The following is a 16,141-nucleotide window of genomic DNA, read 5'->3' as shown; positions in this document are numbered from 1 at the left end:
GCACACGTGTTGTCGCGGTTAAATATAACCGGCAGTTCAACGCACGAGGGGGCGCGACGCGTCCGGTTAACCTACAACTGCAACATTCTCGGCTTTTGTGGGTAAATATCTAAATTGGACACAAAATTTTAGTCGTCCACTTAAAAAATAAGGATACCATCAAAAAAAAAAAACTTACACCTACCTATCTAATATAACGCAACTACTAACCTCAGATAAACTAACTTCAGAAGTCTTAAATAAAATGATATAATAAGTATTATCTGGTTAAAATTTGTTACATAATATGAGTTAATAGCAACTTCCTTGAGATAAACATAACGATTGAATCAATCGTAAACACATTACAAATTCGATTCGATCATTTACTAAACATATTAGTAGGCGAGCAACAAGTTAGTGGAGTATAAAAAAACACTAATATGTTTTAATTTTAGTTAGCGGACGCGCTACTCTGTACATTCTGGTAAATTGATAACTAAGTTACGGGCTTCGCTTATATTCCCGCATGCCCCCAGTCAAGGTAACATAATAAAACAATGATCTCATTACGTAACTTTTCTGCAACTATCTATCCATTAAAAGTAGCTGCTGTCATGTTTGCGGCGCAACTTTAGAATTATATTTAATTGTGTGTTGTCATTTAACTGAAGCTAATAGAAAACATTTCCTTTTGTGCTATGCAATAGATATTGAAACGAATGATGTGGATCAATGCAACACTATTGAAACTGACACCACAAGAACAAATGCAGCGTCATCGGATATGACGTAGTTGCACAATGTCTCCTCCAGAGAGCGTTTAAACATCTACTTTGTTAGTACAGTCGAGAAAATTGTGAGGCTGCAATAAAGGCAGACAGTTTACGGAAGAGTGAGCACTGGCGTTGGCAATAAGTTGGAAACCAGATTAACATTGCATTTACTAAAGCTAATCTGTACTGTACACAGATTAACTGTGACATCCGAATAAACGTTGCAAGTCAAGTGGATACAATTGATATTGACTTTTGGTAATAAAACTCGGCTAATTACATAGTTTCGTGTCGCGACTGAGAGCATATTGTAACCTTGACTAATTTGCTGCCTAGTTAGTGCCCAAATAAATGAACTGCTACAAATGGACCCGCATTTTGAACATAAGTACGAACAAATTACAGATTTCTTCTTTTGTTTTCACACGTTATTAATTGAGTGACAAATAAACACATCTGATTGTTGACTCTGAATAACATTTTTATTTTTGCTTTAGTTTGTCATCAAGAAAAACATGAAGAACGATACTTGTCGTGGTGTTGTGCACGAATTTGCCCAGTTTATCCTCTAAGAATAGATCAACGGTTTACAAATCTCAGGAAATCGAGCTTGATTGACTCTATGCTTTGTTCGCTGCGTTTACTAACCGGAATGTTCTCAGAATCAGTCAAGCAGGTCGTTAACAAATCGAGTGATTTTCCATGTGCTTGTTCTATGAAAAAAGATTATGCATATAATAGCAAGAATAGTTACTATTATTAATTTAAATTTTAATACTTAAAACTTTGTCTGAGCGCCCAGGCTTCTCAGAAAACGTGATTAGCTCAGAGGATTAGGTTATGGTAGATTTAATTTAGGTAAGTCAGAGAACGGGTTGCGTGCATAAAGTTGTATGTGAATAACCGCAAATGGCTTTAGAGGTAAGCCTGCTTCGAAAAATAGACAAAGAGGTTCACACGGCCTTGCTGGCGTGTGCCGCACCGACAGAACGCTGACGAATGCGGAAATGTCCGACGAACTGCCGCCTACAAACTTTACGAATTAAGTGGCACCATGATGACGATTTTCCTCTCAACTCAACGGCTTTGATGTTTGAACAAGCGATCAATTCCAGTTCCTATAACCATTTAGAAATATATAAATGCACATGTTTTATTTGTTGTTTGTCTGCATGGAAAATTAATAAAGAGCGATAACAGCTTGCTATTGAGACTACATTATGACGTCAATTTTCTCGAACGATACGGTTTAAACTTATAGGAAGCAAGTTATCGGCATAACCTCCTAACACTGATGACTTAATTTGTAATGTTACGATAACAGTCTAGCATTTAGACCAAAATTACGCCAATAATTATAACAGATTATGTGCAAAACTTAAAACAGTAGCTACGAGTATAAAACACAGCATCATCACAACAACTACATCCTTATTACGTGTCGTAATGTTGTGTCCGTGACAGAATTAATTATGAATATATTTTTGTTAATTATATTTCCTCACGTTTGGATAGCATAGTGCTTGTTCAGTCGTATAAACATTTTACATTTACAACAATACTATGTTTTGTTTTTCAGTTGCACAAACGAGAACACAAACTTTATTTTGTTTGTAATATATACAGGCTGGATTATTTACGTACAGCTAAAATCTTAAAAATATACGTAGATTGCAGAGCGGATTTTATTATGTCAAAACTTGCATAATCAATGACTTTAATAAATAATTTCTAATGTGAAGAAATTATCTTATTCATATATGATTATGCTATTAGTTTCAATTGCCAATCAGCGATTATTAAAGTGCAATGACCGAAGTCGTCGTATTTACTCAATTAGGTTTTAAATTTGAAGATTTACTTATTATGTTAAACTTTACAATAAAACTGTACTTTAATAATATTATTTTGCTTAGGCGTATCTTTTTAGAGCTCTATAACTCAAATTTCCATTCAACTGGAGTTCCTTTTGAATCAAAACAGTCCAGTATGTAAGCAGTAAGGAAACTATTCCTTGGACAGTAGTTTTCTAATAACATGACGCTATCACCATCTCGTGCGGTGAATCAGACGTATTCCCCAAAGATCGTTCCTTCCATCGCTAGGTAGGGGAACATCCACAGCAACACATGTTCACTGAACAAGCTGGTATTACCAATACAAGCATGTTGTCATAGATGTGTTTATTGCGCCGACTTTACAATACACAAACAGCACGTATATAATTTTATTTCGGCTAACAATACACAAATAAAATATGACAAATGATACGGAAGTTCATACCTTATTGAAACAGATGTTATCATCATGATCTACATACGAACACGACTATTATTTTCGCTAATCAGTCAACAAGTACATTGAAATTGTCTTAGACTGTCTAGTGACTACACATTGTATAAATAAAAAATGTGTTATAGCTTACGTAGTGAACGTTCACACATAGGAGGCCATTCGAGTGGTTCTCTGGCACTCGCCACACATGTTTACATGCCCACACCGGTACACTGAACTCGGATAAATTGTTGGCAGTTCGTGGAAACGGGACAAGTGCGAACGGCGGTCCTTTCGTCCGCGTCTGCCGTGTGTGACTGTACGACTAAAACAACACATACCATTTCCGAAACCAGTTCATTGACTAAATTAAGTATCAACGCTGCTAATTGTACACAAATGTTGTATAAAAACATGAACAGAAACCATTCACCTGTGTAGGACTTAAACAACTTTTAAAAATTAATAATAAATAATCTGGTTTCGTGCACGCACTTTTATTCTTTTTCAAAGCTCAAGCTCGGTATAAAGGCATCAAGATTACTTACGTAATATTAAATTTTCCAAACGATTACCCAGTCAAAAAGTAGATTATTTCACTACAAGGGGTTTGTTCGTGGAGCGCGTTCAAAGTTGCGTGATACTCAGTCTTTACGGACTGTTCCATGGCAAATTACTTAAGATCAGCTAAACTTGATAGACCGATATACATTTATCGATTGTAAACCTGTACATTAAAACTGTTTAACATCATTTATTTTTGTTTTCTTTAATAAAATGCGATTGGCCTTCGATGGCGTATTTCAGTAGTTATAAAGAAAAATAATTCAGGAAGTTTCATTTATGTATCCACCTTCCTATTTATGTAAATATATGTTTACGCTAAAATATCTTTTGCCTTTTGGTTCATGTAAAACAAAGCATATATTACATATACTGTCATGTAATTAACTAACTAACATTTACTAACTATTTCATGCATTTCCTTTCACAGTGTTCAAAAAGTTGAAGCGTTCTAAGGGTTTCGTACCAAATGGTTAAAAATTGAATCCAAACACTAATGCACCACTGTCTGTTAGTCCAGTCAAGCTTTTTCTATTCTGATCTCTATAATATATTAAAATCTTACAACATAAGAAAGGTATAATTTAGATGTCGTCTTAATTTTAAGTTTTATTGAATAAAAATAAATCGCTCTAGTTTATTTTACATTGTATGTACGATATCGCAATAATGTCAGTATGGCAGCTAGATCTATCAATGGCAGTGTCGACTGTCAAGTAAATGCCATATTTCGCGAGATTGCAAACGCCGAGCACACTCGAGACGCGACAACTCCTTGGGGAGAGGAGATAGATTGCCATTGTACAACATAACTTGGAAGAGGTGTTAAAGCTACATACTACACCACTTATACCGAAGTCGGTATAAAGGATGATACTTTATACTATGACCGGGGCATCGCAGTGTATATAATAGTATAAAATGACATGTGAACTACGGTCGGCTGTCCACAGTATCATAACATTTTGCCACCAACATAGGTGTCTCCGATTTCGTCGTGAGGCCGTGAGCGTCAAACGACGCGGGTGGTACGCTCCGATGAATATAAACGTTCCATAAATGTTACGTGGCTACTAGAATTCACTGTAAGACCGTGGGGGTTATGAATAACAGAGTAACTACATTATATTCATTGGACAGTTTTGTTGTCTGTGAATTTTTGTTTCCACGAAAACCTATTTGGATCGTTTACAAACGTTTCACGAGTGATAAGCCAGTCGCGTGTTTCGGCTTCACTAGTTATATCGTGGCATGTTCAGTTTAATCGCATTACAGATAGCCTTTAATAGTTGCACCATAGTTGGTTGTGTTTTATTGTTGATCTAGCTATATTGTTGATGACATCAGACTTCGTGTTATTGTTATTATATTGATCATTCAACACAAATGTTTGTTAATGATATAACGATCCAACTATCAACACTCGTTTCGTCCGAATGCCTTTTCAACGCTGTGGCATTCAAGCAAAATAATGTTAAGAAATGCTCTGGACCATATGAATTTATTAGGAGTGTTTGTATGTTATTACTACAGATAACTATTTATAAATACAGACGACAAGCAAGAGTTACCCAAAATAAGTTATTTATAATTATAATACCTAATATCGGTTTACTGATAATCATAGTTCCAGTCAAAAGAAATTAACATGCGAGTATTTTGAACATGTTTAATGATACACAGTTGGAAGAATATAAATCTACACAGATATTGAAAGATGTAAAATTATATATCAAAGCCAAATGCGATGTGCGTGACGTTACAGCAAGTAAGGTTACACTACTGTCCAATCTTTATTTATTTAATGTACATAGTTATACAAGGAAATCCTAGATTATATTAGCATTTGAATTATAATGAAGGTCTTGTGTAGTATTTGACGTAAACACACTTAAAATTATAATTGGGGATACTTCATCAAATGTATATGATGTAATAAATATCTGTCATGTTTTTACTTTTGTTGGTGATAAGAGCACAGTATCCAGTGAACATATTGACATAATTATAAGTGAGTGGTATTAAATAATATTGGTACCTAGTTAGGTCAAGAGCAGCTGGCATTCCAGCCGGTGGCGGCACAAACCGGCAGGGCGGCCGCGGCGTGCACATCCGCTGCGGCGCGCGGCGGTGCTCTCACGCGACCATGCACCCACAGCACCGTCCAGCACACGAAGCTCACAGTCCCGGCACCAACAACCACCAGATGCACATTCACCACACAAGTAAAAACTTAACGAGTCAATGTCAACGTAGTGTCATGGTTCAGCGCGCCTTAATTGACCTGAATACAGATAACGGTGACGCAAAACCGTTTGGCAACTAAGGATTACGATCAGCACAGCCTCGATGATCTACGAGTTTTCCGGATAGTGAAACAGAGGATAAAAAATGCAGACTGTATTTAATTAACCAATCGAGGAAATCATTGAAGAAGGAAATGAAGCGATTGTGTCGCAACGTTTACTGATACAAATTGTATGCTATGAATCGTAGTCGAGCTAGACACGCTACCCAGAGAGCAAAAGTAATAAAAATATTAAAGCTATAAAAGGGCAGAATCGAGAGCGACCGGATTTTTCAACAAACTTTAGGGGAGTCAATAATTAAAGGGAGCGATTGGCTGAGTGATGTGAATAAGGGTTGTTATGGCTGCAATGTTAGGGTCGATAAACTTTTTGTTTAGGATAAAATTCTTAATAAATGAAATGATGAATATACCATCCACGGAATACGTTGCCCGGTATAGCTAGCAACAGCTCTCCTGGAAAGTGTTAGACTTGAAGGAAAGTGAACATGTAATTGTTTGTTTCGCGGAAGACTACGATGTGCGGTCGCGTGGCGCGAGGCGATCGGTCTGTGTGTCGCTCGGTGTGGCACTGACGTCTGACACCGGCCCGCTCCGGCTCCGCGTACAGACTAGCGAGTGCCGCTGCGCCGCTCGCCCGCCCCCGCGCTGCTCCCAAAGTGCCCTGTGCTTGAGCCGCCCTATGATAGCGCAGTTTGCCCTGCCGTTGCGTCGCTCCCTCAACTTAAACGTGACGCTAAATTCATTATTACTTTACGTCAAACTTTTAGAGTAAATTTTAAAATATTGTGACTATGAACAGTCCCCGTCTTAAGATTTATTTTGCAAGTTAGAGAATGGAGAGTAGATACCACTGGAGAGTACTCAATATTAAGGACAGAAAATTTTCTTAAGTAGGTAAATGGCGCTTGATTTAAATTTAAATTTAGCTCTATATTTAAATAATTGTCTCAAATGAGTGCCAGGTACTAAGCGCACCAGAAATTCACTCCGAATTTACAGGTCAAGGGAGCCATATGATACAATAACGATTTTTTACAATTAGACTGCCCTATTAGAGTAACCGTAACAAGCGAATTATCTATGTGAAAAGAGTAATGAAAATTCATCGTTGTCGTTACCTGGAGGTTGATCAGGGGTTCGGAAACATGGATTTGCTAAACGGATCTCGATTTACTACCCAAGGCACGTACTGACGACATTGGCTATAAACCATTCCGATATCGGACGTCGAGGAACTGAGCCGTTCGACTCAGAAATAATAGTGGCTCACGAGCGACAAAGAAACCCAAGTCTATCTATACTATTTCTGAGTATAGGGGTACACGGATTGGCAGGGTCAATTTTTTTACTTACTTAATTGGATCGCTTAGTCTAACCCAATTTTTTCAGACGGTTGTCATCGATTATGCCTAATAATCACAGTATGCCAATGGTAATTAATTTCATACCAATATAGCAATAGTACGTTATCCCTAAACAAGGCACAGGTTAAAGATTGCCGTAAAATAGGTTCTTTATCTTGACTCTCAACTTGAAAATTCTTGTGAACCTTTCCACTTCAACAAGAGAAGCCTTTTTAGATAATTCTACACTCTACAGTAAGATAGAGATAATACTCGCCAAGCACGTAACGCCCATGGGTCTCGTGATTTGTCTCAGCCAGAATCAGATAACTATACAAGTATACATAAGTACACACAAACATTTCTACAATCTCTTGTGTAGTTCACTGGTCCCTGCAGAAATTGACCGCTGTGATCGAAATTCGGTCAGGAGGACATTACTTAACGTTGCTACCCCAATCAATGTTACAATTTAGATGCCTTAAATATATGACTAAAGGCGCAGTTAATTGGGTATTATTTTATGATCCCTTCTTATATATTTCAGTTATTTACAGTTAACGTGATGGATAAAAAAGTTACTGTAATAACAATAAAATTACCGCAATGTAAGCGTGGTTCTCTTATCACGTTTTATTTTTTTCATAATTTAGAATAATGCTATTTATTCAGGATAAAACCTCGACGCTTTTCTTGTTTAGCAATTGTCTATTAAAAAACAATCATCCATATATTCATTTGATATATCTACTGTGATAAAAGCTATAAGTGGTAGCATATTATAAGCTAAATATTGATTCTATTGTCTATTCTAAACCGCTACCATAAACTATGGCCCTATCAACATTAATAAAGTATGTAAATGTAGGGATATAATTCTAAATAGAGTAATAACAATGATAATGTTTTAGAAACACGCTTCTGATGATTTATTATAATGACAATTATAAAAAAATAGTTCCAGTGAACGAAGTAATTAATTTAAATACTGTTATTTTTATAAGCCGTTTATTTACAACAAGTGTTACTTTCAATAGTCAGTAAGATAGTTTAAGACTAAAGAGTTCTAGTTAAGTTTTATGGTCTATTATTATGTTAATTGTGAGCCAAGTAATCGTTCACGCCCGTTACAATCGTAATCAGTGCTAATTAAATATTATTTATTAGTTACTGGGAACCGCCCTGAGTAAGTCAAGGAGAGTTATGATAAGATGCTAATCTTATCGTGCATCACGTTAAAGGTTGTCGGGCCAATAATGACATTCAGCTATCCTGGGAAACAAATTAATGGATAGCGATCGAGATACTTGCAGTTTTTACGCTGAACAGATTACATTGCCGTCTCAAGTACTGTGGCGAAAAGAAAACGCTTCTTAACGATCGATGTAAAGCTAAGTTTTAAGTGTAGGTAGGATTGTCTTTTCTGATCGAAAACGTAGAGCTACTTCAAGTAGTTTCAGGCTTGGAACGGTGCCCGCGAGTGTCACTTTATATCACACTAGGATCTGTCTAGATACGTTTTTGTAAACAAAGTCTTTTATTTGGTGCTGGCACGTTGACATATAATGACAGTCAGATGGTGTTCACGGTACAAATAACATAGATTTACTTGGTGTGGTTGTTAAAGATTTAGGTTTTCGGCTTTTGGCTTTTTAGATAAATAAAATGTTACAGACATGAGTGATTCATAAGTAATATAGCATGCAAAGAAGTATAGTAATAAACAAAATTCAAATATTTCGTACGGGTTTATGGACTTTACCAAGTTGTTTTCGTTTTCCTCATGCACATTTACGTATGCATCCAAATAGAATTGAGGAAAAAAATGTAGCAAACAATTAAGTGCTTAGTCTAACCTCAAATATATGCCTGTTGTCTGAGGTTAGCTTAGTGTAAATATTTTGGTTTCGTCAACGTTTTCTCTTCGTGAGTCGATTAATAAGACAGTAAGCTACATGTTTATTCAATAACTTACTGTTCCCCAAAAATGTCTTGTATGTAGAATAGAGAAGAAAAGGAGGATAAGCCACTGTTTCAGGGTAGATACAAAGTTATTGAGTCAGTCATTCAAAAAGGGCAGCAAGCACTAATAAAAAACTATTTACCAAGTATCGTGTCCTTGTCTTTTAAATGTTTCTTAGAAATATAAGGGACAGAGCAAGGTTGCAATACAATTAAGGCATTGGCCGCAGGACTCGAAAAATAACAATGACCACTCATTAAAATAGTAGCATAAAGAATAATGAAACGCGGTGGAAGATTAGCACACAATTTGGATTGGCACAACAAGAACCAACAAACCATGTTGAAATACATTTTGACAAAACTAAAATATTTCAAACTTGCTTCTTATCAGTCAAGTGACAGCGTAATTATTGTATCGAAGTATTTCCCACGTCGCACTACATTATCTGTCACTCAACTTTAATGAGGTCGTTATGATATGTAATAGTAAATAGTGAAGATTTCGGCTGTCTACGTATACAGGCTACAAGAACTCGGGTCATAAATGAACGCAGCGTGGGTCTTTAACAAAAAGAGCATAACAGATCATGTATAGAGAAAGCGTGTTATGGTTTAAATTTCATTTCGAAATGTTTTCACCCACCGTTGGCTTGGATGTTTGGGGATATCGGAGTCGCCATCTTTACTGGTTTATTTAACGAGGTTTTAATTTAAACAGATGTTATTTTATATCATTCATGCGTTTTATTGGTGTTTTAGTTAATAAGGTAGTCAAAGTTATTAATTTTGTTTTGTTATTGACAAATTTTATACCTGAGGAGTCAGGTTTATGAAATCTGTGTAAAACCTTTTAAACCTAGACTTACGTCTCGTCTTTGTACCTAATGACTTTCAGAACTCGTTCTCTTTTAAAAGCTTGATATTAAAAATGAATTTCAAGCCTGACATGTTTACATCTCATACATTAGACTAAGCAACGGTAGTCAGAGGATAAGTTGCAATATATCTTGATACCTTTTACTTTTATGAGATAGAAACGCGAATGCTACACAAGACAGGAACTTCATGATGTACAAAACTTGTTTACAGCACCGCTATCCCATACTTGTTTTGCACGACTTTTATCTGCAAATGCGAATAAGCAAAAATATGTTACGTGCTATACGCAATTTACATTTAGATATAAGATAGGATTGTTGCAAAATGACTTTCATTTTGATAAAATAGACGTAATGGACAATATGCAGTTCAAGAGACTAGTTTTCGTTCTGAATGCAGGGATAAATATAATGTAGAAAGCGTTGCTTTCTCGTTAAATCAGAAGGCACCGGCGGATACAGTTGACATGTGGTATAACCGCGTTGTTGACCTTTCGCACGATGTGAACGTTGATGAAATACACAATGCAGTTGACACAAGGTGAAATTTTGTACAAAGTGAACGGCTCGGCTAAAGTAAGGATGCTTGCTGAGGACACGTTGACCCGCGGTAAAAACCTTGATTGCGTTCCCTCTGCACTGTTGCCCAATTCCATTGCTAATGACTGTATAATCACAACTATAACCTTAGATCAAAATTAACATGGCAATGGAAATCAAACAACTTAAAAATCGTTACTTCTATACATATTGTTGGGTTTTAAGTAAGAGGTATTTATAATTCACAACATTTATTAATCTTTTTTCGGGGTTTTAATTTATTTTGTTCAATCACGTCTGCTGTAGTCTGTCTAGACAATGGAGTATAAGTAAGAAAAATATAAAGAAAATCATACGTGAAAAATACATAATGATGATACATCACGTAGGCAGCTTCACAACCTCGACTGTTATTTAGCCTTCAAGCCGCCTTACTGTTGAGTGTCGCGAGGTAGCATTGCGAAAGTTGACAACACCGTACGTGAGCAGATTGTAGAGGATTGACATTCTGTAGCGTTCGCTTTGCATTTCAGTTCCAATTCTAATACAATATCGCCGCTACATTACATATTGAATTGGAGATTTAATTAACTGTTATAAAAGTTTTTATGGCTCAATAAATCGATGCTCCAGTGCCTTATTGCCCATCATAGTAGATGTCACTTGCTACTATTTTAACGACAGCCGCATAGAACATTAAACTATATTAAATACAGAGATCTAGAAGAGCTAGGTTAAGGGGCAGTTTATGTCGCAAAACGATATCATAAGAAGCAGTTGTGTGCAGATCATAATTAAGTACATAGTGTCCAGACTCTTGACGTTGTTAATGGGTTCGGTAGTAACAATGCGATATTACGACCCACTCGGTACCCACACAAACAGCAAATATCCTTACACATCAAACTAATGAGCGCTAGGACAACAAGGTTGCGGTGACTAGGTACATGCAGTAACACCGAACGAGAAAACGAATTGACGTTTCATAAGTCGCTGTCAATACTAATAAAACTCTTAAAACTATGGTTTAAGATATCACTCAAACATGATACGTTTGCATACATTCATCTTGGCTAGTCTTATAATTTATCGAAATAAACCATCGATAGTCACTTTCAAACTGTTACAGTCGCGTAATTAATTTGTGAATGCAATGGAAAGTATATTTTTTATTGCAGGAAGTACCTCCTTACAAAATGCGACCTTAGTACCAAACAAATCAAGCCCAGGTCGGGCTTGGGAAATAATTAATCTTCGTCCAAACGGTAACGTGATATGCCCAATGTCTGTAGGAATCGTGTTGCGGAATCTTATTAAATATCTACACCTCGCTGGAGTTATTGTTCACCACTCATTGTTATAATTAGTCATTAATAATCTGTCTTGTCAGCGTTGGTTGTATGATTAATAAACCGAGATATTAAACACCAGCTGGCCGCACTCAGAAACAATAGGTTTTTCTCGCGTAACAAACATAGATACAGATGTTGGAATTACGTACACAACCATAGCAGGTATAACTATTCATAATATTCCAATTGAAAACAATTTAATATGATAATTTCAATGTTATAAAATCAATTGCCAAGTCGCTTTATGATAGTTAATAGAAACTTATCAAGTTGTAAATCTAACTGACAAAACTGCTCATTAACTAATATGTAATTATGTGGTTGTTGGAATCAACGCATTTATGAACATAATACTTGATCAATTTGTGATAATTTATGTTTATTTTGCTTAAATGTCAAGTTGTTTCATAGTTATTTATAAACCAGATATCTAAGTCGCTAATCTTCCGTGTATTAGGAGGCTGAAACTTATGACCAATGACAGCCGTGAACTAAAGGGGCCATTTTGAGAGTGTTATTAAAAAGTTAATGATACCGCCACAGTAGAAGCGGGTCATCGTCATTTTGTGTCACTATCTGGTTAGGTACGTAATTACTTTAGTGGACAATTGTTGGAATGGTTATTTCAGGAGTTAGGTTAACGGCCTAGACGCACTCAAGGCTTAGAACAGCCCGGGCCAGCTGAGTGGTGAACTGTCGGCCAGTTCAAGGGCGTCAGGTGAATGCCACTAGTCAGGTTTTTTACCATCAAAACCCGCTTACGTGACGACTGGGCTTATCGAAGCCGGATGAACAGTGAGCGTTGCTAATACCTAACGACTTGGACTGTATAGAGCAGACTCACGTCATGTTACCAGATTAGGACATAGGAACTCAGTTCACATGTATACGTAGGTACATAATGAAACACAAAATTTACTACCTATAAATGCAATTGAAGAATCATCCAACTCAACTCGTAAAAGCGTAATTCGTAAACTTTACGCTGCCATGAGCAATTTAAAATCTCGTTTGAACTCTTCCGTTGTACGCAGAGCGAACCTTTACTTAATTTGAATAACGTATGAGATTCTACTCCGAGCGGTGTCGCAATGATAACGAGTCACAACCGTCTAAACACAAAACACTTTACGGCGGCTACTTCTACACCATACACATTTTTCTCTTGAGATCCTTGAGAAAAATAAAATAAAGGAATTCTCGGTAAAAGATAACAAGTTACCACCTGCGGGGAGCCCGTATAACTAGCTATAACTAGGTAAGAGAGTAAAACCTTTGTTCTTTCTCGTTCGTGGCCCGACTCTACGAAAAATTATCTTTTTACTTTTTTGCTGAGTCGCTCCCGAAGCGGTGCGGACCGCGCGAGCAGGTAGACTGCTGAATATAATAAACGTTTATTCTATACGTACACATTTAGGTAACATTTTGAAAACGTCGTTATGCATTACTGCTTAAATTCTACGCTGAACGTGTTTGAGCGAGACGAATGGCCTTTGGAAATCTTATCGACTAAAGTAAAAACAGAATAAAATTATAATTAGAATATTAATTGGATTTTCGAGTATCTAGAGTGGCAATAGATTTTCCGTAGTTATCTTAGTGCCACGCAATTAAAAAAACACTCAGACCGTGATTGGTTTTCATTAGCATTTTATTGGAAACTATAGTATCAAGGGACTGTAGGAAATTAAATAAAAAAATTGAATGATTTCTCTAGAAATAATTGTATTACCCAAATGTTTTTTTTTCAACAATCTGTACTCGTGGTTTTATATATATGAAACTATTAATAACTAATCATTACATACAGCAAATAATATTTTTTAATATGTGTTGAGTTAATAATGAAACAAGTATCAGAATACTCAGGTACCAGCAATTATGTGATCTACAAACCAGGAAATAAAGAATGCCCAAGTAACCAAGTATTGAGCAAAAAATAAATAACAATAATATAATCACTATGCATATGATTTAATAACATGATACCATAGTGATTAAGTATTTCGTTGGCAATAAAACTTACTGAGAAATCTGAGAATAAAACAGCTTTGTATAACATGAACTTTAAGTTGATTTGATTGAATTGAATTGCTCAATTATGTTATGATACCAACATAAATTATTTTGTAAAGGATTATAATTTGGGTACAGCATAAAAAGCATAGTTTATTGTATGACTTTCAGTTGGTATTACTTACCAACTTCAAATGTCATGTAAAGATTATAATTTTTTGTCATATATTACCTGAAAAAAAGGACAATGTATGTATTAGTATGGAAAATAACAGAACAGAAAACAAACACAAAGGATAAATTAGTTTAGAATATTTGAACAAAGGATTTAACTATTTCTCATTAAGATAGAGAGTCATTAAGATGAGTAATTTAATTAGGAAATAATTAAATTATTAAAACCGCACATGACTCAGTTTCCCATTTTAGATGTTATTATAATGTTTTAATGTAGTTAGTAATTTCTATAACTAAAACTAGAGGAAATACAATATCTTCTTGGACGGTTAAGGTAATGTATTTAACAAAAATAATTGTAATTTATATTTATTTTAAATAGGTAAGTATATGTTTTTTTCTGAGAAATAGTTGAAATGTAGGATGTGGCCGTTTTTAACAGTTGTATTACAATTATTAAATCAAATTGAGGTTTTTTTTAAAAAGTCTGCCAAGAATAATATTTATAAAAGTTCTTGTTATAAGATTAGGCAACATTAATACACTTTATTAAATTTAACAAACTGACAACATTGATAAAATACCAATCTTAGAAGTTGATAAGCTTTTATAAACAAACAAATTTGTCAGTATAGATATTTGCATGTAGGTACGAATTATAGATGCAACATTAATATATTATTGCTATATTATGAGTGAAACATAAATGAACCCTTACAAGTGAGAAGACTGAGTCAGAACTCGGACCTTGGCGTTCAAGAAACGCGAATGGCGTGAGGCGAGAGACGCCTGTTTATTTAGCTACGAAGTACAATACCCAGCTGTTCGCTAAACCACATGTACCTACCCAACTACCTGCATACAGGTAGATAGAAACTACCTGTGTTATGTTCACACTAACGGACATACCTCCTCTGCCAATACTTCCTCAATATTTAATAATACCGAATTGAAGCCGACAGGTTACATTTAATGATTATCGACCCATGTGGCTCGCGTTGCTCGCTAGCCCTAACTTTATCAAAAGACAAACTTTTAAGCACCCAAACATCAAGTCAAAGTAACTTTTATACTTAATCCTTGGACTGCCAAGTTTGAAGCTTGCCTAAAGCCATGGCGTCAATTTTTCTTTGCAAGCCAAGCGTCACTAGAAACAATGAAAACATTTTTTTTACCTTCGTTTTCGTGACTCCACGGTGCCGCTTTAGTTTCCCAGCGCTGAATACTATATTTATTCACAGCACTTATCATCACAATACTATAAATAGTTAAGTTACTTATTCTACCATCAAACTTTTGAAATAATCGTAATTAATTTAAATAACATAAAATACACAAGCTATGGATAATACAAGCAAGGGTTCGGGACATGACACAAATCACAAAACAAACCAATAGAAAAAGAGAAAAAAACAAAACGCACGACGCGCATGCGTCTCTTCGACTCTGTCGGTAAAGCAGTTGAATTATTGTTTTTAACATCAATAATAAGGCTGGCGTCATTTAGTTTCTATACATAATATTGAATCGTATCGAATTTTCAATAGCAAAATAGTTTTCAAAATTTTGTGATTAATAAACCGAATTAAATTACGCAAGTAAAGTTTACATTTTAATTGTTAGTTCTAAGAAATGTCAAAGTTGTTCTTGTTCACTATCGAAGTTTATATTATTTCTTACAAACGGATATTGTTATTGTTTTATAGTTTTGCAGGAATACAATCTAAAATTCAAGAAAGCGAAAGTATTAGCAATTATTATTAAAAAAAAATGCCAGAGTTCGATCACTAGTCGGTAAAACAGTCCAGAGCTCCATCTAGTGGCACACTTTGTAATTGATCAAATCACAGGCTGATGTTATAATTTTGACTAATGAACTAGATGTCGCTAAGATAGCTTTTTAGTTCGCAGGATTGCTTCGCATTGTGTTGGTGTGCGATCATTAATGAAGATGGCGCTAACACTG

The 16,141-nt window shown here is 35.5% G+C and overlaps 1 protein-coding gene across 4 annotated transcripts in view; it reads right to left on the bottom strand.

Moving 5' to 3' along the window:
* The window catches only part of LOC113505631 (protein gustavus), a 40,230-nt gene extending 24,592 nt beyond the window's left edge, over positions 1 to 15,638 (bottom strand). For 2 of the 4 annotated variants that reach the window (XM_026888432.1, XM_026888431.1), the window contains exon 1: positions 15,351 to 15,638. Coding sequence is in view for 2 of the 4 variants with exons in the window: in XM_026888428.1 (XP_026744229.1) it covers positions 5,632 to 5,705 (74 nt within the window). In the remaining 2 variants the exon portion in view is untranslated. Of the gene's footprint in view, positions 1 to 5,631; positions 5,948 to 6,314; positions 6,815 to 15,350 lie in introns of those variants that run through there. The other 2 variants (XM_026888428.1, XM_026888429.1) reach the window with 2 other exon arrangements.
* Between the last annotated feature and the right edge of the window lie 503 nt (positions 15,639 to 16,141).

Source organism: Trichoplusia ni, chromosome 26 (genome assembly GCF_003590095.1).
Source record: "Trichoplusia ni isolate ovarian cell line Hi5 chromosome 26, tn1, whole genome shotgun sequence".
NCBI lineage: Eukaryota > Metazoa > Arthropoda > Insecta > Lepidoptera > Noctuidae > Trichoplusia > Trichoplusia ni.
The sequence above is the reverse complement of the archived record's forward strand: the minus strand, read 5'-3'. Positions and strand labels throughout refer to the sequence as shown.